At 39.8% G+C, this 27,999-nt stretch overlaps 1 protein-coding gene across 9 annotated transcripts in view; it reads right to left on the minus strand.

Moving 5' to 3' along the window:
• ANKS1B (ankyrin repeat and sterile alpha motif domain containing 1B) overlaps positions 1–27,999 on the minus strand; it is a 427,589-nt gene that overhangs the window by 173,985 nt on the left and 225,605 nt on the right. For 5 of the 9 annotated variants that reach the window (XM_049792403.1, XM_049792402.1, XM_049792396.1 and 2 more), the window contains one exon: positions 19,161–19,267. In XM_049792403.1, the coding sequence (XP_049648360.1) occupies positions 19,161–19,267 (107 nt within the window). Of the gene's footprint in view, positions 1–19,160; positions 19,433–19,675; positions 19,774–27,999 lie in introns of those variants that run through there. The other 4 variants (XM_049792406.1, XM_049792399.1, XM_049792405.1 and 1 more) reach the window with 2 other exon arrangements.

Here is a 27,999-nt window from a genome sequence, read left to right on the forward strand (position 1 = left end):
CTCTTAGCTGCCATCAGAGCTTGATCTGGTAGGAAGTCTCAGAGCACGCCCAAGGCAGAAACACAGGAGCACGGTGTGAACTGGCAGCTGCTCTTTCTTAAAAATGTGACGGGAGGAGGAAGAATGGCTTTATCTCTCTTAGCGCACAGCCCAGCCATTAGAGGATTCGTGCAGAAGGCTGGAGATCAGATTCACGTGTCTTTCTGAAACTCGAATTTCCTAAAAAGAGAGCAAGCTATGCAACAGCTGACTCTGGGACTGAGGAGGAATCGTTCACTGGTCCTGCTGAAACTAAATTGCTGTGAAGTTTAGTCAGTAAGCCAGAAAGGAATATTATCCTTTAAACCAGTGACAGCTGCCTGTGGTAAATCAATCTTCTTGCGCTGTTGCTAGAAATGTTTCTGGTTTACATCCAGTGACTGCCAAATATAAAAAAGCAGAGAAAAAGCTAAAAATTCAGGACTTTCTATTTCTTTCAACCAAGTATCCTAACTTCTGAGCTACAGACTCATGCTTCTGGTGCATACTGCTGTTTGAAAGAAAACAGTGAGCCAGCTGTCCCCATTCAAAGGGACGACTTGGGTGTCAAGATCCATGCAGCAGCAGGGGAAATCCAGCCTCCAAATGGCGTCTAACGCAGGGCTGCAAAGGCAGGCAAAACTTTCAGATATAACTCCTGCTTTGGAGTATCTTACTTGCTTCCTCTGCTTGGCATTGCAACCCCCTTTCTTAATTGCCTTTCTCTTCCTATCAAGTTACGCAGGGTCTTGTGGGCCTAATTCAGTTGCAAGGGATCCCGCTCCCGGAGACAGGAACAGTAGAGTCAAGCGTGGCGTTGCTCGCTGTGGCGATTGCTGGGGCTAACTGCGTTTTTACTATCGTCTCGGAGGCCTCACCTGGCTGTTCGGAGTCCACTCTGTGCGCTGCAAAATGAAGGCACTGCCTAACTTTCAGGTGCCCGAACCATTTTCAGGACCTACTTGCTAGTAACTGGAGGCTTTTAGGTCAACTGAGCTTGCTGGTTTGTTCAGTATTACTCAGTATAATGAAATATGAAGCAGCTCCCCCAAATGAGAAATATTGGAAAATGAATGGTGTTTCCTATGCATCACTGATTTGCTACGTTTAAATGCATTTCACGTTCCACCGTGCTGCTTTTGATCTGCAGTGGTGAAGCAAGGGTAAAAGGTAAGAGAGCTTGTAAGCTAATAAGGAACTGGAATACAATAACTTTCTCTAGGTGAAAATTAAAAGGGAGTGGGGAAAATACGCACTCAGGCTTGCCTGCTCAATACAGTCGTTATGTCGAGACCCATTTTAACGTATTCCTACAGATTTTGTTTGCTAAGGCAGGCACAACGAATAGCCGGATTGAATAAGGTATTGTCGTCTCCCACGGCAGGCACACAGATGAGATTTCTGTTACATGTGATATTTCTTATACAAACCGTTGTGATTTATTTCCACGCTATGAGTAGCCAGGCCCCTGAAGCCCAAGAGGTAAGCGGAGAGGGCCTCCATTTTCTTCAAGCCCTTTCTAAAAATAAGAGAACATTTGATGAAGGGCTGACAGTTTTCTTTTCTTCCTTTGCTCGTTCTTGTAATTCGTTTCGCATGGGAAGTGGGCTGTGTTTTTCTTATCCCTTCCAATTCAGCAGCCAGGCGGCTGGATTTGCGGGCCCACTCCCGTCGCCACGGCAACCAGCAGATCGCTGCGACGCCATCCCGGGCGCTTTGTGTCCCCACACGGTGCTATTGTTCTCCGGTAATAACGTGGGAGACGCGTTTCCCTATTCTCATAAAGGAGGATTCAATTATCGTTCCACCGGTCATCCCACGTGTCACACGTGGAACCGCAGCATCGTTTTGGGATGCGTTTCGCTTCACGCGTAGCGACTTCAGGAAGGGCTGGTTTGCACCGCGAAGCCTGTGTGCAGCACCGAGCAGACCCCACTCCTCAGAAACACGCCAGAGAATCTGATCGAGGCTGTGGTTCTCGAGAACCGTCAGTGTGACCATACTAAGTGAGATCAAAGGTCTCTCTAACTCATTGGTTCAGTGTCTCTGCTAGTGGCCAAAACTGCCCAGAAAAGCAAAACACATAAGTAATTTGTCTTATAGAATTTTTTTCTCACTCTCATCTTTGGGCTAATTTAAAGTTAAGATATGGGCATTTAATTACAGTAGAGACTGAGTACTGGATACATAGCACGCAGAAGACCTGATTTTGCTAAATACAAATCGACCGTAGATTTTGACAGGTACGTAAGACTCAGCAGCTCCTCAGTATTTGGAGGAAGCTGATTTACCGTCCCTTTTCTAGATTGCAACAAGTCATCCCTGCACTGCAAAGCTTATTTCTTTTTATGTGTTGCAGAGATGGCAGAAGCCCTGGACTAGCCTTCTTACAAATTAACTTTGGTATGATATATTCCACATGAATCAAAATAAGAGCAGTCCCTTCAAAACTGTGTTACGATGACAGGCCCAAACTTGTCATGTGCATGGAAGAAAGGATACTTGGAATCATAGAATCAGAATCACAGAATGGTTTGGGTCAGAAGGGATCTTCAACGATCACCTAGTCCAACGCCCCTGCCATAGGCAGGGACGTCTTTCATGTTTCTCAAAGCCCCGTCCAACCTGACCTTGAATGTTTCCAGGGACGGGGCATCCACAGCTTCTCTGGGCAACCCGTTCCAGTGTCCCACCACCCTCATCGTAAAAAACCTTCTTCCTCATGTCCAATGTGAATCTACCCTCTTCCAGTTTAAAACCATTCCCCTTGTCCTGCCACTACAGGCTTTAGTAAAAAGTCTTTCTGTCTTTCCTGTAGGCCTCCTTTAGGTACTGGCAGGCTGCTGTAAGGTCTCCCCGCAGCCTTCTCCTCTCCAGGCTGAACAACCCCAACTCTCTCAGCCTGTCCTCACAGGAGAGGTGCTCCAGCCCCCTGATCTTCTTGGTGGCCCTCCTCTGGACCTGCTCCAGCAGGTCCATGTCCTTCTTGTGTTGGTGACCCCAGAGCTGAAGGCAGTACTGCAGGGGGGGGTCTCACCAGAGCAGAATAGAGGGGGAGAATCACCTCCCTCGACCTGCCGGTCACACTTCTTGTGATGCAGCCCAGGATATGGTTGGCTTTCTGGGCTGCAAGCGCACATTGCCCGTTTTTCATCCATCAGTATCCCCAAGTCCTTCTCTGCAGGGCTGCTCTTAATCAGTCCCTCCCCAGTCTGTACTGACATTGGGGATTGCCCTGACCCACGTGCAGGACCTTGCACTTGGCCTTGTTGATCTTCATGAGGTTCGCACGGGCCCACCTCTCAAGGCTGTCCAGGTCCCTCTGGGTGGCATCCCTTCTATGCATAAAGGGGATATTTCACACTCTGTCCTTTACTGATCCCTAAAACACTTGAACAAGGTATAACCGGCCAATGAGTCCAATGAATGAGGGAAAGACATTCCCTTTATGCTAACTTTACCTAAAAACTAAAGGTTCCATTTTGGAAAACAACTAGGTAGCCACTGATAGGTAAGGAGTGCACTCAGGAGTGATTCATTGATCACTACATTTCTTAGTATTTCTTTGCCAACCCATGACAACATATTTTTAATATTAAACAGTAGCATTTCATGGAGCACGGTCTAGCTATGTCACCAATAATACAGTAACTGTCACCCAGAACCTATAAAAAGACCCTGGGTAGCTATTGACTGGATCTCATGTAAAATATTTATTACCACAGGCATCAAAATAGTTTGCCCACAATTTTTAAGTATCTTGCCATTGAACAATAACATTTATAATTCTGAAATGTAAAAAATAAACAAACACATTCAATAAATAAACAAACAAATGCAAAATCAGATTTCTGGCTGTGTGAGCCAGATAGTAAACTGTCTACTTTCTGTTCACTTCCTCCCTTCATATCTGCTTCTTCTCCTTGTGCAACTTATTCCCAGTCCACATATTCAGATATAGTTCTAATACTGTGATCTTTCTTTCCATTCACATTCTCTGCTTTATTTACACATTTTTCACTCTTTTGCAAATATTCTTCTATTGTTTATCTCAGATAAAACACAAAAGCAGTAGTTAGACTACCATAGTTCTGTATTTTCTACCCATCACCGAGTAGTCAGAAGTTACAAATACTCACACAACGTGACACTTTTATACCAATCCATAAATTACTTGCATATATAATGGCAGGCATAATCTTTTATTACCAGTGAATATAAGAAAAAAGCCCATGCATTTGAAGAAGTCTGTTCTCCAAAATTGAACTGTGAAACTTGCCTACAGCCAAAGCAAGTACCAGCTGTGAAACTGAAGTCACATATTGGTTTCATACAGGCAGTCCGAGCATCTTGATATAGCTCTTTGAACTATCCCTCCTGCCTAGCAAATAGTATTTGGTTTCAAGAATCTTCTACGTAAAGGTAAACTTGTTCTGTTTTTTGTCTGAGGGGCTGATTATTCTTCCCATAGACATACTGCATTTTCTTAAAAATCTGAATTAACATGTTCAAAATTAATGAGAAGACAGCTTGATACATTCTTAGGGTAGTCTTACCTGTAGGCAGACTGATCGAGTCCCAAAACACTATGGAAGGGTTCTGCAACGTTGCTACGTAGCTGATTTTCCAAGTACGCATGTTGGGATATCTACTGTCAGAGTCCAGCAAGCTGGCACTCCACTACTTCAATTCCCTCACTCACAAGGAAAACTTCGTGCAAGTCAGTCCACCTCGTCTGGCACCCTTCTGCCTGATGCTACTGTGATGAGCGTTTCCACCAATCCCTTTCCTATACAGGAATACTGCATTCGACAGCTAACATTTAGGGAGTCTTCGGGGCCTCCCCCTATCCAAATTCAAACAGTCTTTTACTGAAGCCTTGCAGATTTCTGAGCAAGGTTTTTCAAATTTAACTTTTGTTTGCGATAAAAAAATGTTCCTAATGGTGCTGGTGAAAACTTGTGAGTCTCACTGGTCCCTTCTGCCTCTAATATCAGATCCAAACCAGACCAGCACTACCAACAAATTGGATAATAGAACTGTACGGTCCTGATCTAGTGACACAAGGTTGTGGGAGGCTGTAACTTCGCTTGATGCAATTTCTAGATTTCAGTGCACCTTCTTAAAAGGAAAAGTTACTGCAATGAATAGAACAGACAAAGTAAGAGCCGCTGATTCCCACTACACATTAAAGGCATGTTGGAAAGTCACAAAGCTGCAAAATACCAGAATGAAGACTGTTCAACACTGGCTAACCACCCTTCACCCCAGGATACATATTCTACATGGCGTCATACACACAGCATAATTATATTTCTGAATAATCCATTAATTTAGTGCAGGGGGATGGGTGGTCCTTACAAAACAAGATAGCTGATATTTCTTTTTTTAGCCTTTATCATTCTCTGTGTGGGTCCATGTCTTATATATAGTTTTCCATTGAAGACCTCACCAGTAAGAATGACTCACTTTCTTCAGACTTTTTTTAGACATTCATTGAAATAATATTAGACAGCTCCAAAGCCAAGAATTAATATATTTTTTAAGACTCCTTCAAGGCAAGGTGGCATTTTTATACCCATTTTACAGATAAAGAATTAAAGTAGGACTAATTAGGGCCAGAATTAAAAAAGAATAAAAATTTAAAAATCTATTAGTTCTCAATGCCTAAATGCAGGGATTGTTTTCTTCCACCTCAATGAGCACTTAGTATCTATCTACATATGTATTCAAAGGACAACTGTAGTCAAATTCCGTTTTAGCCGTGAGCACTCACACTTCAGCAAATCCAAATTCTGCTCCTTCCTTTGCACATGCGTATCAAAGGGCTTTCAGTGCAACAGTTTTATCAGAAAAGCTTGTCACAATTTGTAGCTAACTGTCCAGGTAAATTGGAAGCCTGAGACACCTTGGAAAATGGAAAAATCTGAATAATATGATACTACAAAGCATGCTGGAGAGCACGGCCAACTTTCCACGGGGAGCCAGCTTAAGCCCAGCCAAGCAAACTCGCTCTCGCTTGGCACCAGCTCTGTTGGGCCAGAGCTGTCTCCCAAAGAGTGACAAGAACATCTCTGTGAAAACCATCCAGTTCAATATCCCTCTGCTTTTGTTTCAGGACTCCCTGAAATATTTTAAGTCAGTAAAAGAACTTAGATGTGAAGCAGATATCCTCCGTCTCCCTCTCTGTTTTCTTTTATTCCTCCACTATTTTCCTCTTCCTTCCTCCCTCCTTCCTTCCTTTGATTTGGAGACAAAAAAGACACACAGTAATTTCGACTGAGGAAAGAGGAAATGGAGCAAAGGAGGACATGGGGAGCACAAGAAGAGGCCGGCTTGCAGGGATGGTGAGGCAGGAGGAAAGCTCAGAAAGACAAATGCATTTGGGGGAGAGGGTCAGACACAGAGAATCTCAGAAATAGAGAAAGGAAAAGAGGTACCCGGGTAGCTCCAGGAGAGACAAGAGGAATGCTGAGAAACAGCTTCTGCCATGAGTTTGGCTTATAGAGGTAATAAAATGCACGCCTTGAAGACTAAAGTAATGATAAATTACACCTAACTAGCTTACACACAAAAAATATTCTGGATTAATTTGCTTGGGGCATAAAAAGATTAATAAGTATTAAATACTTGTTTTGGGTTTTTTTCTGCACTGTTTTTAGCTTAAGTCCAATCCTTGCCACTGAATTTATTCAGAACTTACCTGAAGGTACTCAATAAGATTCCTCAGGCAATCTGGTTACCTCTGACTCCCTGCTGAGAGACTGTGCTTTCCAACTACAGGTACTCAGAAACCTGTATTATCAAGGGACAGGCACAAGCAGATAATTGGCCACAAGATAGCTCTTAATATACAGATATTTCTAGCCCAGGATCCTCTCTTGATTTCTTGTACGTGGGCCAGCAATGTTTCATAATTTCCTAGCCAGATAATTAAGGGCATAGAGAAGCATCTTCCGCAAACTCATAATCCAAATGAAAGGCTGACTGCAGAAAAGACCCGTAGACACATTGTCCTATGCATTCTCCATGGAGCAGGCTGCTTCTGCATGTGCTAGCAAGTGTATCCTTTATTCTCTTTTCCCCTGAGTCTTCATTTCTTATTGCTCAAGAAGGAAGGAAATCAGCATGCATTTTAAACAAATACATATATGAAGCAAGATGCTATTATATACGTAGCAGAGTTAAGAGACAGAGAGAAATCAAACCATACAAGCAGGGACAGCAGAATTTGCTGACAATATTGCCTGATATTACAGGGAACCAAAGATGTGTCTGTATGGGGGTTCTTTGGCAGAATATTCCACTCTTGCTGCATAAAGTTATTTTTCTGGGCAGAAAGTGAAGATCTACTCTTTCTACAGGCAATAAAACAAGTACTTAAAAAATCAGAATGTCAGGAAATGAAAAGTTCATGGACAGAATAGACACATTTCCAAATTCCAGGAGGGATGGAAAATGAAATAAAATAACTTGCATTGTCAATTTATAATTCCTTACTGGCAACAAGAGGGATGCCTAGGGAGTTCAGAGAAGCTAACAGAACTATAATATTCATACTATATTTAAAAATGGATCAAGGCTAAAAATCAATTCAGTATTGTGCAATCTTTTATCCTAATGCAGCATAGCAGCTAAGAACTATTATTTCTTAAACTTACTTCAAGAAGTGGGCTTTCTGTGTTATTAAAAGGGGAGCTGTTCAGAGAGAGCATACCTGAAGCAGTGAAAAAGCTGTTAGGTAGTGTGGCTAATGAAGAATAGAAGCTGTCAATCATTTCAGAGATTTTAAGAGCTGTAACCAGCTGCATATATATTTGTTTTTAGTATGAGCTGTAAGATTCCAGTGAGTAAGATGCAGATATTTTCCCGTCTTCCTAATTGCAAAGGGGGGCTGTGCACAGCGGGCCACTCTCTACCAATTCATGGCTGCTAACTAGGCACTCAGAGAAAAGGCTGTTTGGGATGTATATCAGAAAGGTCATTTGCTAGGTGTTTATCCAGCATACTTTTATTCATGGTATTCCAGTTTTTAATATTTAAACTGACTGTTAGCACCTGTATCCACAGTAACCTTATCCCTCCACACCTGCCACCTGAGCAAATACTGTGGCTTTTATAGTTCAAAACTTCCATCTAGATATAGTCTTTGGATCAAAAAAAGTTCAAGGAATTATTATCCAGTCAAAGACTTTCAACACAAATCTAGAGCAGGTATGGTACGTCTTGCAAATTTAACCCATTGTTGTTCCCATCAGTAATGTTATTAAATCATTCCGTTTCCAATAATTCAACAAAATACTGCATTAGTTAATACTAATAAATGTCTGAAACCTGAGGTTTCAGATAAGCCATGGGCTTATGTACAAGTATATGTACCCTCAGTTTCATCAGTACTAGCCAGTCTAAAACAAATACAGTGGATTTTTGCATGGAGATTTTATCCTCTATGCACAGTAATTTGAGCTTAATGAGGGACAGCAAAAGATACAGAATATAATAGGTTCCATAGTGAATAAAATGTTTGAAATGTTTAATGTAGTGTTTTAAAGTCTACAGAAGTAAATTATATGGGGAGTAAAGTAGCATTTGTATTACTTGTTTTCCTGAAAATACATTTCAGTCAGGCGTGAACTAAGAACAAGACCAGAGACCAGGTGTGAATTTCATTGTGTGACCTTGTATTTGCGATGAATAAAAGCTTGTTCTTAATTCAATCAATTATGCTTATGTGGAATAAAATCATAGTTAAGACAAGGCAGTTTGCTTTGTCCGCACTGGGCCTTTACCTTGCTTTCAGCAGTTGAAGAATATATCCTTTTTCCCATTAAAAGTCAAGAACATCAAACTTTCTTAGAACTGAACCCGTGCTTAGACCCATGTAAAACACTTGGGCAAAGTGTTTGGAGGTGACTGCTGATGCACAGTGCTCAGCTTCTGAAAAATCACGACAAAAGTGTCTCTAACTGAATATATTCATTTTTAATCGTCTAAGGTTATAATCTGAAATGTTAACCTTTTATCTTCTCTAACTCTTTATAACCCAGTTTCTAAAACACAAATGCAAATGAGACGCATGTTTGGATGTATAAGTACTTTAGAGTGATAACACAATTCTAATGTTCCAGATGAACAATACTAGACAAGTGTAAATCACTGCTGAATGAGAAGGAACGGCAGTTTGAAGGTCTCATCAGTATTTTAAACAATGATTGGGCTAAGGTTGTAAAATGCAACATTAGAAAAATAAAAACAAGTTTTATTTTTAACCGCTAGTTCTTTGAAATGTGTGCTTGTACGTATTCAAATCTCGGTACATTGAATGAGGAAGGAATTTTGAAGGAAAAAATTAGCGGAGAAACCTGTGATTGAAGACTATCATAAGGCAGATGAATGTGAGGGATGAACTGAGGCTGCACAGCTACTGTAACTCTCCAGTTCTTTATTTCTGAGCATATGGAATTACCTTTATGTGTAACGTGTGTACGTGTGTGTGCACGTGTGCGAGCGAGTGGGTGTGTGAACAGGCAGAACGAACAGCACATTGCGATGGGCCGGCAGAATGGACAACATGTTGATAGGGGCTTTAGGGGTTTCATTGCTTTTTGTCATTACGAAGGTTAAAACTGATGCTGGGGTGTTGGTACCATAAAAAAATATATGGGCACGGTGTGTGGGAGAAGGAAACATTTTCACTAGCGTGTGGGAAAACAGAGATCTCTAAACTGACGGAGAGAAAGTTCAGGTGCCCAGGATGTTTAGAAGCAGTCAGGCAAACTCTGTACCAGGACTGGCTTGCTTGCATGGCAATTCTGGTACATCATTCTAGAAAAGCTTTTAAAAGGTATCTGTAGTTTTACTAGCAAAATTAAGCTTGCCTCCCTTGTCAAAATTTTAATTATTTTTGATGGCAGGAAAGCTTCTCGTCTACATTATAAGAGGCACAATGTGTTGTTCAATACATCTGTTTCTTTACCGGTTTCCTTTAAATACTTCGCTCATCTCCCAGCTGCACAGGTACTACATTGAGCTTCATTCTCTTTCCATTACCTCCCACTGCAATATTCCATTCACTTCCCCATTTTCTCCCCACCAAACTCAGTACTGATGACAGTAACTCTCTGTTGCTAACAACATCACCGTCCTTCTTGAATAAGGCATTAGTTATGTGGTGAAAGGTTGAACACAAAGAGGTCAGGAGTCTGGAAATCTATACTGAGGATGAATCCTGTGATCTAAAATACATATTGGTACTACATTTGTATTCTCTTTGCCCTCTAATAATTCGCTCATTCTCCAGGAGTTCTCAAAGATGACTGGTAAAGGATCTAGTATTTCCTCTTCAGTTTCCTAAGACTCTTCGTCAAACATCACCTAACCTAGATGATTCAGAGATTTTAATTAACAACGTACTCTTTTACCTACTTGCAGAATGATAGCTTGCCGTCTCATTCTCTCCCTCTCTAATATCCCAGTTCTCTTCATTAACACTGTATTTCACTAATTCTCATACTTTTTTCTTTATGCTAAAACTAAAATTACTTTTATCTGACTTCTAGCAATGGTCATAACTTTCTTAATATTCCTTTTAGCTATAGCATATTGATAAAGCCTTTTCTGAATGTATTCTACTCACACAGTTAATGAAATGTCATTTTCTCTCCTAATTTTTTCCTTCTTGTATTTTGGTTATTTATCTATACTTTCATGATGTATTCTCTCATTTCTTTATTTTAGATTGTTTCTATTTTTTTCATCTGCATTAATACTTGTTCATGTAACTACCTGAGCTTTTCTTACATCATCCAGCCTTCCTTCATAAAGGATAACATGTCCAAGAATCTTATGTTTATTTGCAGTTATCTGTTAGTACCCACTAATCTTTACCTGTTAACTCCTTCAGAATGCCACAATGTAATTATCTGGAATCAAGCTCCTCTGTACTGCTGTGTCCTTCAAACATCTTTAACTTAGGGAAGTCTGTCATTGTTTGAGATTAGTTTACCTACTGGTCCAGATTCCATTCAGTTGTTTCTTGTTGGACAATGTTGTTCTAAACCAGTAATATACACAACTGTATACTGTCTTCCTTTAAAAATTCCGTTTAATCTATTTTTTTAAAATTTTATTAAGAAGTATTCCTATATGAAATAACTAAGAATAAGCTGTAACTGTCTATTACAGACAGGCCACAGGTTTTAAGTCTACCATTGCCTTCCATTGCAAAGCTTTCCATTTTTTACCTACAAGGTAAATGCAGCTATAAACTGGTGGTCCTTTGAATCTTCAATTTTTCACTCTGAAGAGAAAAAACTCTTAGACTTTCCACCTCTCAACCTTTAGACTTTCTGTTACTTTTAATGACCTTTACATATTGCCTTGTTTTCCAAACCTTTCATTACTTATGAAGAATAGCATTATATGCATCATTCTATACACAAACATTTCTAATTCTTGAAGTTTTAGAATTGTTCTTTTTGGTAACAAAATGAGCTGGAAGGTTTCGGTCTTAAATAAATACATAGCAATAACACCGTATCGGCATTACATCTCTTATTTTATAAGTTATTCAAATGTCATGCTTTATTCCAATTATTAGAATATTCATCTGCTTTATCAACCTAACTTTCAGATGAGTTATTTGCAACTAGTTTCTAGTAAACTTGTATTCAGGGCCAACAGACAATTCCTCACACATGTAGTCTCAGAATACAGTTCATCGGTGTTTGGACATCAAGATGAAGGCCAGTCTCTGCACTAGGCAGGCTTTTAGCTCAAGCGGAACGTTAACATTTAACATATTATTAGAACAGATGGGACTACTTCCAGCCCTCAGGTACCGTGCTTACAGATGGGTACCCTGAAAAAGTTTCACTTTTAATGGTGACTGGACATGCAATGGCTTTCAATGTCTGGATTTGGCCCTCTATTCTTTGGGAGGGTAAGAGCCCAATACATTGGTATATACATTGGACAAGCTCTTTTCTCTCAGGCTGCTGCAGAGTGAGCTTCCCAAAAAGGGACATGTACACCAGGTGTCACCCACCTGAATGGCAGAGGTGAGTGGAAGGACACGCCACCGCACGTACTGGCACCTGGCCTGTCTCCCCAGTGTACAGCCTGAGGTCTTGTCTGCGTGCCTTCTGTGTACAACCTTGTGTGGAACAACAGTTAAATAGGGAGGGCCAAATATTCCAGAGTGGAGAAACCCTCACCTAAAGGTTAACTTAGCACAACCTAGCAGACAGGCAGATGGACCCATCCCTGATTAAACCTTCAAGATACAACTGTTGAGACAGGTTTGGATGAAAACGTACTCCCTCTGACCCTCAAGGAATCCGCCATACCCAGGATGTCTTAATGAAGTTAACAATCTGTTTGGAGATGGGTGCCTTGTGAATCAATTGTTCAAATGAAAGACACAAAAATTGTCTTGTTTTTCTTTCCTCTGTTGAGCAATCGTTATTGCCAAAATTTTCCTAAAGCCCTTTGTCAAGTGCAGGATCAGTCACCAGCCTGCAGTGCCTGCCTTTTTCACACACACGCATTTCATATATAGATATATAGACATGAAACAGATTCCTCTAAAAGCCCTTTCCACAGGGGAATGAGCACGGGCTCTCCAGATCTGCACGCACTCACACGGGAGGATGAAGAAGGGTCTGAGACCTCAACGCAGAACGACAGTGCTTATTTACAGATGCGATATTGAGGAGTACAATTAATAAGCCCTTCTGTCTCTCAACCAGTTGAGGAATACCATGACAGAAGCATTAACTGGAGCATGTGGAATGGGATTATTTGTTAGACCTGCTGCTGTTGCAGGATGACAGGCGCAATCTTCCTCTCTGGCACCCACCTGAGCTCCAATTTGCAGGTTTTATAGTAAGAATCTCTACTAGGATGAAAAAGAAGATCTTGAAGCCTCAGGGATGGATGTTCTGAGGGAGGAGAAAAAGCGTTAAAAAAATACTTTGTGTTTCCTTTTCAGTGAACCCTGGATGGATTCTAGCCCAAATGGAGCCATCAAAATTTTTGTGTCGACATGATAGCTTAAGGAGACCTAGTGAAAAAAAATCAATACAGCCTAGACAGTGATTCAGCTGACCAGATGAATCTACTTTAATTTATCCTAAAATAAATACCCTAATAGTCAGCCAGTCAGCTAAATTGCATTCTATGCTCCATTGGCTTTAATGGCTGATTAGGTGCTTCACCTAGTTGCCCACAGATACAAATTTAGAGTCATTTGAGGTGCTGCAAATGTACATTGCCTGGAAACCAAGTGAAGCTCCAGACAGGTATGGGTTTTCCATAAATTCTGTACCATATATTCCAGGCCTACGCAGATGTCTCAGACATCTCAAGTGGTTCCAGTACGTGGGCAACCGAACTGAGCCCTAAACATCTACTGACCGGTACACACGTAGATGTTTATACTTGAACTTTTTCTCTGCCCCACTCCGTTTTTGGCTAACAGGTTGGACTAAGGGAAGAGTTGGCCTGCCTCAGGAGCCACAGTTGCAAAGAGTTACCGAGGTGAAGGAGAGGAAGACTCAGAATAGAGCAGGGTGACAAAGAGCCACTTCGCTCAGAGAAGAAGCCAAGGCCACACTGGCACGGAGAGGAGCTCCACAGTTGTAGTGTCAAGTTCTGTAGATTTGCCGTGAAACTAAAAGCGAGTCCTGGGGTTTGCAAGTGAGGTCCAGATGAGGGGACTGAAACTCGTGGCTCCAGGCATATATTCTCAGATTTTACTAGATGTACAGAAAATCTTAAACCACACCTTATTCCAGCATCAGTGGGACTCATATTCCTTCTACTCTGCTAAAAATGTGGCTTGCTGCATATCACTGACTGCCAGTTTTAAGGTTGCCTTAAACAGTTCTTCATTTCTGGGTAAACTACGCACAGACAATGCTCTCTCAATCTTCTTACGCTTCAGATGACACATGAGTGCCCTGATGGGTCCCTGCATAGCCATTATGGGCCTGGAGAGCTCAGAGCCTGATGTTGCAAAGGTTGATCTGCTCTCCTAAGCACATTAGGAGTTGGCTTCTGAAAGTCACTAAAGTCACTACAGACTAGAACCCTTGTCAAACATTGGCCTCTTTTTCATCATCTGTAGCACGGCTAATTTAAGAAAGGTGTTGGCAGACTGACTCACTCTTTCAAGCTTTCATCTAATGCCCAAATCATCAATCTCTGCACCAGGTATTTTTGGATAAAAGCTGTGGTGGTCTCTACAAGTGCAGGACTTGGAGCCAATGCACATAGACTATTTCTTTCAGGTGCATTTCACTCTAAAGAAATAAAATTGCTTCTGTCCTTTATACTCGATACAGAGTTTAAGATCCTCCAGAGAGATTAAAGGCAAGAAGAATTACTGGGTATTCCAGGACAGCAAATCCCAGGAATGACACCTGAGAGAGGGTAGTCTCCAGACAAACTTCAGCTGACTAATAAACCTCCAGACCTAGTACAAAATGAAAGAAAAGCAAAAAAAGAAAGAGAGAGAGGAAGGGAAAAAGAAAAGTCAAAGCTTAACTCAGAACTAAATCCAAAAGGATTTAGGCAGCTGAGGAGAACTGAGAAGGTAGTCCATGCCTAGCACTGTGAAACCAGGTAACTACTTGTGCAGGTAAGTTCACTGGATGACTACAAATGCAGAAAATTGTCAGAAGGAAAAGAAATGCATATGCAGCTAAGATACTAGGTGGAAACTCCAGGCAGCTATATTCAGTTCCTAGACAAGCTCCTAGACCTACAACATTAAAGATTCATTTCAGCTGCATAAGCATCGTAAGTCATCGCAGATGACTCCAGAGCCATCTGAGATGCTCAGTGGTATCCCACCTAGACTCCAGCTGCTAAGCATGAAGGACCTGCCTGTCTCTTGCCCTCCGTAATACCTGTCAGCCCTGTCTGGATCTCCTGGATCCCCTACAGTATCTCAGCTGGTACCAGATACCTATGTTTAAGCAACTGAATTGATCTGTTAAACATTATGTTAGTAGCTATTTTAAGAACTAGTGCCTCTTATCTCAAATGTATAAGCAATTTTAAATTCCAGCCTGCGGTCACTCTATGCCTCAGTTTCCCAACAGTGAAAAAGAGAGAATTTAAAAAAATACTTAGGCAATACTTAGATCCTCAGGCAATGCAAGCCATTTAAGTACTTGAGGGGGTAGAAGTGCATGTCTGTAAGTGCACAGCAGCAATGAAAGTCTAGCGTCTAATGCCAACTCAAGTTATTAACTGTTACCAGTGAACAATATTTTAGAATGTCAAAAAATATAACAAAATGCTTCATATTTTTCTGTTAACTCATTTTGTTTGCCTGGTCTCTGTTTCTCTCGTGAAGTATTTTACAAATCTTTTTAAGATATATTATCTTCATCAAATTGCAATATTAAGCAAATGATAAAATTTCAGGATATCTTAAACGATTAGAACGACCTATAAACAGAGAGTCATATGCAGTCCTTAACCAGAACTAGTCCCCACTGGGCAGTGATTTGATTGAACCTCTTTTACCTCCGTGAATCCAGAATGGAGTCTTTGATGAAGCTCCAGAGTTGTAGAAAGCTGCATGCAAAGATCTAGTGACCTCGCGTTTGTGTATTTTCATCTGTTTCTCTGCAATTTAACTGTTTTTTCTCAGCATACTAAGTGATGAAGGCCTACAAGTCTGCATAAAGATTATAGCGTGTCCCAGGGATAACCATGGGACCTATGCATCAAAAAGATGTTGACTGATTCATTAGGTTTCCTTATTGTTTATACCTAGTTCATACACTGCAATTTACGACTGATCTAATTGTTTTCTTGCACTTTAGAATTAGTTTAACTGCAAAATAGCCTTCACATTATGAAACTGCAGTATCATCTGCATCTTCAAACGTAGAGCATCTCTGCACAAAGTCACTACAAATTTTTACATCTGAAGGACAGTGCAGCCCATTACACAACAAATTACCAAAGTTAATAATGATTGCATATATATACACACACACATATTCAAGTATAATTCTACTCCTACAAGCACATATGAACCAAGTCTTGGGACTGAATCTGCCTTGGGCCTGCTAAGTATTATGCGAGTGTCATTCCTGCATGACTCTAATAGTAGGTAGGAATTGCACTTGCTGTGTGTGCAAGTACGCTGTAAGTAGAAATAAAGTAGTTCATGACAACACAAATAAAATTTTAATACTATGTTTCAACATATTTTAAAAACATATATATTGATGAACTATGGAAGAGTATTCATTCTGTAAAGTTAATAGGAAACCGGCTGTTTCTTACGATGAAGTCCACACACTTCAGGTAACATAAACAAATCGTCCTAATTCTAAGCCCGGTCTAGTGAATAACTTTCCTAATGCCCAAGGGGGACTAAACACAAGGAGTTAATTTCAGTGATCTAATGAATGATTAACCATGAAATCTTTTATCTGAAAACCACCTTTTTATTAGCATGCTAATTTAATTAATAGAATTTTGCTGTTGAGAGTAGTATAAATAGGATATATTTGTACTCCGATGCATGTTATTCCATGGACATTAATTATAACATTGTGATATTCCCTCTCCTGTTCTGAACATCTAGTAAGACCTGTACTACTAAATCATACTTAATAGGAGTGTGATGGTTGTTGCTTAGGCAACAGAATGAATAAATGCAGGTCAGAATGTGCTTCCAGAAAAACAAAAGCAGGAATATGATAGAGAATGAAAAAGAAATATGTCTAATTGACTTTTTACTGCATTGAAGTATTGGAGTTCTTCAATGTAAAGTAGCTAACCTACCTGAAACGCCTAATTTAGTAAGATTATAAAACATAGCTTGATATGTAAACCACTTTAATAAAGGTAAAGCAGTTCTCTCATATTAAGGAAGACTACAACACATCTAAGTTTGGAGTAATCTGAATTTTTGTCTTAGCATAGCAGGTCTTTCTTTCATTTTCCTATATACTTTCCAAGTTTAATTTTCTCTTTAACATTTTGGCTAGAATGGAAAATATTTTTAAAAACACTCATTTAAATTTTCAGGAGAGCCTGTCCTTACATAATGCTGATATATTCAGAACAATAATATAAAAATAAATTTGTGTTTTCTGATCATTTTTGTTTCCGATAAGATATGGGAACTATTCACGTTCTGGTACAAACAAAAACTGAAATCTGTAACAGCATGATGAACAGTGTGAAATCAATAAATTAGGAATTATTAAATGACTGAAATTATATATTTTTTATTACGAGGCAATTTTCCAGCTTTTTGCTTAATCACTGGATTTCAGAGTCTAATCTTCCATTCACATATGCATGCTACCCCAACTAACATTAAGAGTAATTATGTATTTTACCTACAATATGTATTTAAAAACAAACCACTTCAGAAAAGGCTTAAATTAAAATGAAATTACATTAAAACATTAGCTAACACACAAGTATGCAGGTATAAGTTAATCTGCCTGATACCTGAAAACTTTGATTTGCATATTGAATACGAGAATCTCGTATATAATTTGTATGTTTACGTAAGCATACTAAGAAGAGACGTAGGAAATGAAAGTCTTATAAATTCCCCCCGAGTGTGGTTCAGGCCCCTCCAGAGCCAGGGGACGACTGGAAAACCCTCCGGGGTAGGTTTTTTGGCTCCTCTGGAGCTCATCAGTTACCTGTGGTAGGTGCACCCCTCGGCATTTGTTATGCCACCTACAGCCTCTTGTGAACAATTTCCTTCTGTAATCTCTTTAATACTAAATGATCATCTACTTATGTAACTAAGACTACAACATATAGAAGAATATGTAGTTACATTTTGATTTTGGGAAACTGTAGCTTGAAAGGTATTTGGATTTTTTTTTATTTTTTTTTACATTGCTAGGCTGACAGCACACCCTTGCAGCTTTGTTTTCAAGAATATTTAAAGGTAAAGATTCTCATGATTTTTACTGATATAAGCAAAAGATCACATGGCAGCCATGTAAAAGCAGGAAGAAACCTCTACACTATTATAGTGTGGAAATGGCAGAGATCTGTGCCTTAATTTTCTAATCAGTAACCCAAAGGCATATAATGATGCTGGCAGAAGAAGTTAAACAGGAAAACCACAACTCGTGCTGGTTTTATAGCCCTAATCTTCATGCTGTTTCACTTCTGTTTCTTATATGCCAGGTGTAAGTTATGAAAAGTTAGAACTGTTCCAAGATACTCATGGTTACTAAAAATATCTTTTAAAGGGGCTGATTAATAATATTTTAAGCTGTGATACTTTATAAGAAATGTAGGCAGGATTTTTGCAAGAGGTTCGAGTGATGGGAATACCGAAGCAGGTAAAAAAGCGATTATGTAAGAACCTTCCAAGTAAGCTTCTCCCTTTACTGTCAATATTCATTTCAATGGAAAGTTTGTGCGTGACAGGTCTCTGTTACTTTACACCACATGGCAATACTGTAAATCCTGAAGTACATAACATTTTATTGCATTCATATGTTCCTGATAAACGCCTAGAGTTAAAACATGAAAATGGAACTATTCGAAGGAATGCATTACTTTTCCACACAGGGAAAGTTTCAACAAGTGAATCCCACAGCCTGATTATCTAAGATGCAAAAACATGTAACTGAGACATCCAGAATCACTTGCATAGAGAGCACACTTCATTAAATAATTTTCTGTTATTAAAATACCTCTCAATGCAAGAATAGCATTGCATGTTATTTAATTATTATTACAATGATGTTAATGTTTAAAGAAAAGCAATAAAGTGATGTATTGCAGATAGGGGTGTTTACAGCTTTTACATACTGTGAAAATCCTGCGATGGATTAAAAGAACGGTGCATTTTTCCTTTTTAATCTCAAGATTGATGAGGGGGAGAAAGAACCTTGATATTCAGTTTTTCTTTTACCATATCTCTGGCTAGAATATTTTGTAACGGGTACAGCTTGGAAGTTTACACAAGGACAGCTTATATATTAATTTAGCTAGACATAGAAAAGTGAAACACTGAACAGATTTTCTTAGTGCAATGCAGAATAGCTCTAAGGTTTTTATGAGCACAGAAGAGACAGACAAAAAAGGCAGCTACAGTGTATAGACAGAGCTATGCACGGAAGATTTCTTACCATAAATTGCACATTGTCAAATCCATTAGCCAGCAAGTGGTTTTCATACTGAGGTAGCCCAATATTTTCCAACCATTGTCCCACTGTCTGGACAGGGCATCGGGGTCCTGTAGGAGGGTGAAGAGGGAGGCGTTTAAGCAACGAATAACCATCCACCGGATAATAGCGGTAGTCCTGGGCTGAGAGGTGGCATTGCCACATCGTGTTCCTGGGAAAGTTGGTATCAAAGGAGCCCGCCAGCTTGACAGATTAATGTTTTCAGCAAGCAGAAAAGTCAGAAGTAAAACATAGTTTACAGGGCAGTATATAGCGTAAGATCTGATCCTAGCTCTACATTTCTTAGTTATTAATCTTTACTACAGACCAGTACGTCATACAGTAGGGAAAAAAAAAAAAAAAAGCAAGCATATCAAGCTGTCAGCTAAGCTGTTCTCCGTTATATGTGATTGTTGGAATACTCCACAATGAGCAATGCACTGCCAGCAGCAAGAATTCTTTTTATCAAGTACTCCTACACTCATCAGTATGCAGCTCCATGCTTCTTGCTCCCCCTCGCTCGCTCCCCTTCATTACCCAGCCTAGGCTACACCTCGCATTTTCAATAATAGCCATCAGATAAGGCAGATTTTTTTTTTGTCTGCAAGCTGTAAGCCTGCTGCTGCTGCCTCCTCCTACACACCCATCCAAGCGTCAATCTTGAATGATGAGAGCAGTCAAAACAAATGCAGAAAATAGCAAGATTCAAAAGCAACCTAGAGCACTTAAATCTGAATAGAATCTTCATACCGGTTACGCTTTACATATCTGTTTGTTGTAGATTTTTACGTTTCACAAGACATTAAGAAATGCAATACATAAACCATAGCCTATGGCGTGGTTTGCTGTGCCTTCCCCTTTCCCCTTTTAATACAAGCTAGGTAGTGGTCTGCATCTCTGCTTATATAATAGCAAAAGCCTTTAATGAATCGATAATGAATACGTTTCACAGTTTCTCTCCTGTAGTACAGCAAAAGACATAAACGGCACAACAATTTTAGTCAAAGTAATTAGATTATCTGCATGATTTCTTCAACCGTAAAATATTATAAGACACAAGAAAACCTTCATGCCAACATATAATAATTCAACTTGAAAAGGTCACCATTTCATATGAATAATTAAAAGAATATTTTTACTAAGTAAAATTTTAAGTTTATGTCCTTTTCTTACAAAAATGTGAATGATAGCAGGCAGACATATAAGATTTGCATTATTTCTAGAGAGGATGCATATTTTATCAACTGTAACTGGAAAAAATTTAATAAAAGATGATGAATTTAAAATGAAAGCAAAGTTCATTTTCTGCACAAGAAACCAAATACCTCACGATGTAGTTTCCATCCATGTTCCATTTTTGAGACAGTTTCTCTCAAGATGGAAGGAAATATTTAACACCTTTGCTCTGAGAGGAATGTTTACTAAACTTTTACTTTTCATAACAGGATCAAAGGACTTAGTAAAAAAGGCAGAAAATGGGTATATTCAGGGTGCAATTGTAAGAAGAATCCTGTCCAGCAGAACTTCATTCATTGAACACATTAATTACTTTTCTTTGTTTTTCTTGTCCATTGTGAATCTCAAGCAATGACCATCTCCAAGGAGGAATTTAATTCCAGGCATAAGGAAATTACAGCTATCTGTCAAGGGCGTCATCTGGGATTGATGACACTATGGCAGAAAACTGCTTCATAGAAATCCAAACCTACAGTCTGACCGACACGTTATAACACAAAGTCTCTGCAAGTGATGTGCAGAGGCTCCCTGAGCAGTCGCAGAACAGACTGAACTTAGCAGGGTATTTAAAATCAAGAATATTACAAGAGTTTCAACTCCAACCTGACTAGTCCTTGGACTAAAGCAGGATGACCTTTCACTCCGATATTGCTGCTTGGATTTGTGGAACGACTCACGCAAACTGAAGTCCATAGTGATTTTGTAGAATAATTTTAGTTGAGCCACAGAAGATCTTTCATGAGGTTGGAAAGCTGCCTAAGACAGGTCTGTAAGGAGATCTTATATTACTCCAGGTCTTCTTACTGATTTGATACATTACTACCTGAAGTATGAAAGGTTCATTAGGTGTCTCAAAAAAGTACTGAAGGCTTATCAGGCACTGGTAAATCTGTAATTGCTGAAGAAACTTTTAGGAGTTTTCTCAAGTATTTAGTAACAATAGCATGTGAATATATGCAATATAGAGCATATATTTTTGGTAAGAGTACGCTGTGCACAAATAGCTTAACGTACTTCAAACAGATTAATGGATAATGCATTTTTTTCTCAGAGAAAGTAGATATACCAAATTGATGGGAATCTAGGTCTCATGGAAATATAAATGCATTTGTTCACACCTGTCTGTAAATCTTCCCTATTTTGCAGAGTTTTTTCTACTGTGAATCAATATCTTTGTACATAGATGGAGTATAATCCCTTCAGGGTTGTACCCAGTTAGTAGCAAGGCTGTAAGGAGAAGGGTAGGCTATGTTGAGCTGAAATATACTGGACTTCCCTTGGGTAAGCCAAATTGAAAGGCTGGGCAAACTCTTCAGAGAACCAATTGAGAAGAAAATTATCTTAAACAAGCTGAGAATTAAATCCTTGCTGAATTTTTCTCAGTTGACTGAGAAGTCATGAATTTCTTTGGAAAGGATTCCTGACATTGTCTTCCCCTTTCCCCCATAAGCAGAAAAATTGATACTGGAAAGAGACCTAGTGAAGCATAATCCCACTCTTTGAAAGGATTGTGCATGATTGGCTCCTCTATTTCCCATACATGCACAGACGCAAATGTCTCTGCATCCAGCGTCCCCCACCAACAAAAATATTCTGCCCACAATAAGGCACAGCCAATAATCCATGTACCAGTTTCATGGTTGAACTGCTTCTTCCTTACCTTACGATAAGCAGCGTGGAAGTTATGCTGCCAGTGATGAGAAGTGCTTGGCTCAACGCCTAGCAACAGTGTAGGCAAAATTCAGCTTTTGAGTGGCTCCCCAGACACATTTCCTCATGTAGCCGTTGGTACTGTGTCTAACTATCTCCACAGCCCCAGTACTGGATGATTATAGCACTGCTGGTCCCACTGCGCCCTCTCCTCCAACTCTGTCCTCTGCTGGTATAACTACAGGTCTGGACCCATCAACACAACATAAGGTTGCTCAGCAAGGGGAAAGAAAATAAGCAGAAACACAGCCAGCTTGCCGCCTTGTCCTCATCCCTGACTATCGCCTCGTTGCTAAAGTATCCCGTTATCTGCAAGACTTTTGCCTCTCTCTTCTGCCAAAGATAGTACTAAGGCAAAGGCGAAGGCAGGCACAGAGCAGAGCCAGGAACGCGGGGATTAGGGTCAAGTCTTTCGTTACGGGAACGTGCAGCTCTTTAGATCTCCCTGTTCTTTGCCGGCCCAAGAGACTTATCTTAGGGGGGCTGCTTGGACAGTTTTTCTGAGCCAGTGCAAGTGGAACCTGGAGCAGGTGTTATTGCTTTGAAACTAGAAGGCTCTCTCTTCATTTTGCGAGCCTGTGATTCGGTGCCAGCCCCACCAGTGTGCCGCCGCGGGCAGTGCCTGCTTTGGCTGTGCCTAAAGCTGGTCCTGATATTGAAAAACGCCAGGCAGACTGTACGAGATGGTCTCACCTGCAACACATTTACATACTACTGTGTCTTCCTACGATTTCAAAGAACATAAATCCCACGAAAATCCTTCTGCGATACCACAATCAAAAAAGATGTACCTATTCCTGCATGGGAAAACTGACGCATAAGTCTCTTACGGGGATAGCAATACTTGGTTCTTTCTTCTCCAAGGCAATAGAAGAAGCACATTGAAGTGATGTCTGCAAGAAAGATGCCATCTGGTATGCTATACGGTAATTTCTACAAGACGTCTCGTTCCCAATGAGACTCGGAATATCTTTATTATGGGGCTTGGAATTGACTGAATCTGTGATATCAAAGAGCACATGGTTTCAAACATGTAAGGCAGATTTGCTCTAAAAGCAAAGGAATTTAAGGTCTCCTCTATTTTATTGTCTCTACTGTTGACAATGTGGATTTTTCTTTCTTGATTTTTCTTCCTTTATTTTTCGACTGAGGAAAAGAAAGAAATGTAGTGATTATTTGTAGAGGAGGTACTCCCCAGTCATCATGAAGAGATTATTATAAACCATTTTCTTAGGTAGGTCAATACCTGTCAAACATTGGTAAACACTTGTGGTGTTAAGCAATCAAAACCTGAAGAATTTTAGTAGCTACTGACCAAGAAATTTCTGAGTGGAGACTATACCAAAATATGAAAGGATGAATTGTTTAAGTTGGCAGCCAGTTTAGCAGAGCTGGAGAAGAAATTGATGCTAGAGTAAGTACTGTAACTTTTTTTTATTATTTTTAATTAAAGCTTTCAGCCTTATCCAACACTAAATGGGATATCATTTTCCTTTTTGTATTTATGATTTCAGCCGGATAAAAAAGTTATCTCTCGACAGTGCGACAGAACTTGTGCTACAGCAGAGTTAGTGTGACAGGGTGTTCCAGTGAATAAACTAATCTAACAACACGTATTCCTGGAGAGGAGATAAGAATAGCTAGGAACAGGATGTTGTATGAGAAAAACTATGCCTAACATCCAGCAGACCAATATAATTAAAGAAAGTTTATTATGGGAGAAGTACAGTAGGTTCCAAGAAGTGTACGCAAGGTTCTGCTTTATCTTATGCATTTCAGTTAGGCTACTCAAAATGCTGAGATTTAAATGATTTTTTTCCATAAAACTCTGAAAACCTGGATGCCTTATATAAAAATCTAACTTCTGTCAGCAGCCTAGCTATTCGGATGATGATGCCACTTTAGATGATCGTGTCTGGTGATGCCGAGTATTTTCCTGAAAGTACTTTTAGAAACATTTTTCATGGCATATACAGAAACAAAACAAAATCAATAGAAACAGCTTGAATTTAAATAACACTATCTAGTATCTATAATCTAAAGGTTACATTCCATTGCTTATGTGTGGCTCATAACGCGCAAAAATAATTCTTAGACCACAGCTAATGCAAGCTAATGGAACAACCCTCATTGACTAGGAAAATCATCCTCACAAGTTCTTTTCTGAATTTTATACCAACATTTATTATAACTCTCCATTACCACTATGTAAGTACAATAACTGTACTTACAATAACTGTAACTACAAAGTCAGCAAAGACAATTCGTTTTACTTGACAGATGATTTGTCAACAGTGAACTGTACTTTGTGAACCCCACTGGCCTTTCTTCGAGTTTGTGTTTCTGACTGGTGATGTATTATTTACCCAGGAATAGCTCGGTCGAAGCACTCCACTCCATCATCAAACATATATTTATTACAGACACTTCAAAGTTAGGATATTTTTCATGTTCAGTTGATTGCTTTGGCAACTTTGATTTAGCCTCCTTCAGAACCCATCCTGTACAGTGAACGAGGGACAGATCTTACTGGAAAATTAAAAGATCTGTTTTCTAGAGTATGGCCGCTAGACTAGGACGCAGGGCACCTTCTTCTATTCGAGACTGCCATTACTATGATGCTGAGCAATATATATATGGTGTATGGTAACATATCACCATACAGCAAGATTGCATGAGATACAGTTAGTCTTTCTAGATTCTGATTTTATATTTTAAATGAATAAATTTAGGGGATAATTTCTTTCTAAAGACAACAGGAAAATCAAACTCTATTATATAGCATTGCAATAGCCAGGACTTACGTCAGATTTATATCCTTGTCCTACAGAACGGAAATACAAGATGCAACCTACTGAATTGCAAGAATTCGTTAAGAACAGACAGATGTTTCACTGTGAGACCACAGGATCAGCTGCATTGGATCATACCACACCTCCATCTACCTTCATCTGGTTTCAGCCATTCACCAGCTTCACCTACTATTAGATGCCTACAGAAGAGCATAAGAATAAGACGGACGCGCAGTGATCCTTTCCTAGCATTTTCCCAGTTTCCAGCAATTTGCAGCAAAATGATTTCCTGAACGAGAAATGGTGTCTATGCTTAATAGTCCTTCATGGATTTTTCTGCCTGTTTGGTGGTTGATGGAATATGCTGGGAGAAAAAGGGTTGCAGGGAGAGCTGGATTCATCTCCCACCCTCCCTCTGGAACTCTGTTCCATGGGAAAAGGAGGGAATGTCTCTCTGCATTTTGGATGCCACCACAAGGGTAATAGGTTACTGCAACCTTGTATTGCACTTAGAAAAGTTATAGTTAAGATGCAATTAGAATTCAGCTGCTTTTTTTTCCTTTCTTCATGAGCACTGGAGGAGCTTCTACTGCTGGAGGCAGTGTTGAGCAGGTGATATGAATCCAAACCTCAGTGGATCCCCACTATACTATGAAATAATTCTATCTAACACAAATTCCTTTGGTAGGACAAAGAGCTTTCAGCTGCCTGGCATTTTTTCAGGAATCATATTCACATCCAAAGGGTAAATGTGTACATCCTTATTCTGGCTTCAATGAAAGTTAATAACATTTTCTGAAAAAAGGGGTTAGTTTCTTAGAGCAATTTCTATGCTTGCCTCAGGAACTTTTACAGGGTAATAGTAACACTACATTCACCACCTATGAGTAATCATTTTCACTGTTTTCGTCTCGCAGGAAAAAAAAATCTTGAAAATTTACATGGGACCATGACCAATCAAAATATTTTATTTAATTCAGTAAAGATTTTAGACTACTGTTAAAAACTAGTATACTAAGTGTGTATATATATACATGTATACTCACAGTCTTGCTAAAAATACTACGCAAGCCCAACCCTTTATGCTACAATTCCTGGCATCATAAAAACAAATTTACGTAATTTTAAATTTGAGAACATCTTTGTACAGCTCTGTGCTAAGCAACACTGGACTAGCAAACAAGTAGATCTAGGTAAGAGAGAAAAATTTGAAGAAAATGTTCAAAAAAGGTTTGAAAGAACACTGGCTGCACAGACCTTTCTCAAGAAGTTCAAATACAGCCATTAAAAAATGATAACCGTAATTTCATAGATTTGGTAACTGCTGCAAGGTCCTGTGGAGAGCTGTGGAAATGAGATGCCTGTACTGACACTGCAGTAAACTATCATATCTTTGAAATTAGGAATCTTGAAAGTACACATGATGGAAGGTTAAGGATTTCTCCTGGCGTTATTTTACAAATCAGATTCAACCTGAGACAATGCGGTACTTTGTCTTCTCTTTTCTTTTGCCTAGTCGGGCTCAGAGGCTCCCCTGCCCCCAGCGCACCAGATTTTAGCGTGAACTCCTCCTTTGAACAGCTGATCAGGTGAATTCCCTTCTCTCCTTCCTGTTCTTTCTAGCTCCATTTTATAATTCCTTTTCTACACTCCCTGTTTATCTCACTTCTACTTATTCTCCTTGTAATTTAGGATCACTTGCTCTTTTGTCACCCTTCATCTGCAGCTACAACAATCTGTTGTTTTGTTTCACATCTGCCTTTTTCCTTTTACTTATTTTTTTTCTCCCATTTCCCCTTACAAGCCTTTTAAAACAGGTAAAAAATGTTCATTTAAAAATTAAATTACTTACCTAAGATTAAATTACCCCCTGAGATTTGTCTAGAGTTGAGACTAGGTTGGATTTAGGTATTTGAGGTAATCCTATCTTAACATCAGCACTTTTATAGATTAGATACAGGGCAGTATCTGCTACTTGCATTAGCTCTTCAATGTTAACCAGCAGCTAATTGTAAAGATGATACTCTAAATCCGTACTGGAAAAAGTGTGTTTAAATGGGAGCAAAGGTAACTTGAAGCTCTTTACTAAAAAAATAACACTAAACTTCCTCTCACCTCTTTCTTTCCTAGAACATTCAAAACCTCAGAAAAGACTAATAATATATAAATCAGACACCACTCACCCCATTTCACTGATAAGACGAAATGATAATAATGAATAAAACCCAGAGGTGTCAGAGCTCTGAGGGCACCAAAGGGCCATGCTGTCCATGCCCAGCGCCTCCCCCACCCTGCCCAAGACTCCCTTTCAGCTTTATTACATAAAAACTCTATAACCACCTTCTGTAATATTTATCCCTTGCTAGCACAGGCTCTGCAACACCAAAAGAAAACTGCGGCATCTTTCAATGAATAATAAAGACGTTACTTGAGTGGGTGGCGTGCTGGCACAGCTCTGGCAACTCACTGGACCGTTTGCATATGGATGAGGTTTACATAAACGCGGATCGTCCTGTCTGCGAGAGCTCCCGCGCGCCGACTGCTCGACTCTCGCTCTCCCACCTCCGGAGCAAGAACTCTCGACTGGCCTCCCCTACCACAGACGGAGCCCAGGATCCCGTTCCAGGAATCGGTGTTGGTGCCTACAGGCAGCGCAAACGCCTCTCGTGGCATCGTACTTGGTCCGGTATGGCTTTTTGGTTTAGAAATTGGGGTGATAGAAATGCAGCTCTCCAGACAAGTTTAATAAACCATACTCCGGGCGCCATTCCTTCCATCCTTCCTTTGTCAAGGCTAATGGATCGCCGCAAGAGCTCAAGTGGTCCTACAGGTACAGGTTACCTGAAGATGTACTCGTCAGACTGGTTTTGCTAATGTTTTGTAACATGTTAACGATTATTTCCTATACTACAAACAAAATCAAAACTAGAGCTGGTTCAATAAACCAAACCAACACCAACAGTTATTCTCTTAAATCCTGGTCTAGAGCTGTTTGGCTACATTCCTTGCTATTCGCTGTTTGAAAACTTTCGCGAACATGGATTTTTGCTTGCATAAATTTGAGA

Source organism: Accipiter gentilis, chromosome 34, assembly GCF_929443795.1.
Source record: "Accipiter gentilis chromosome 34, bAccGen1.1, whole genome shotgun sequence".
In the NCBI taxonomy this organism is placed as follows: domain Eukaryota; kingdom Metazoa; phylum Chordata; class Aves; order Accipitriformes; family Accipitridae; genus Astur; species Astur gentilis.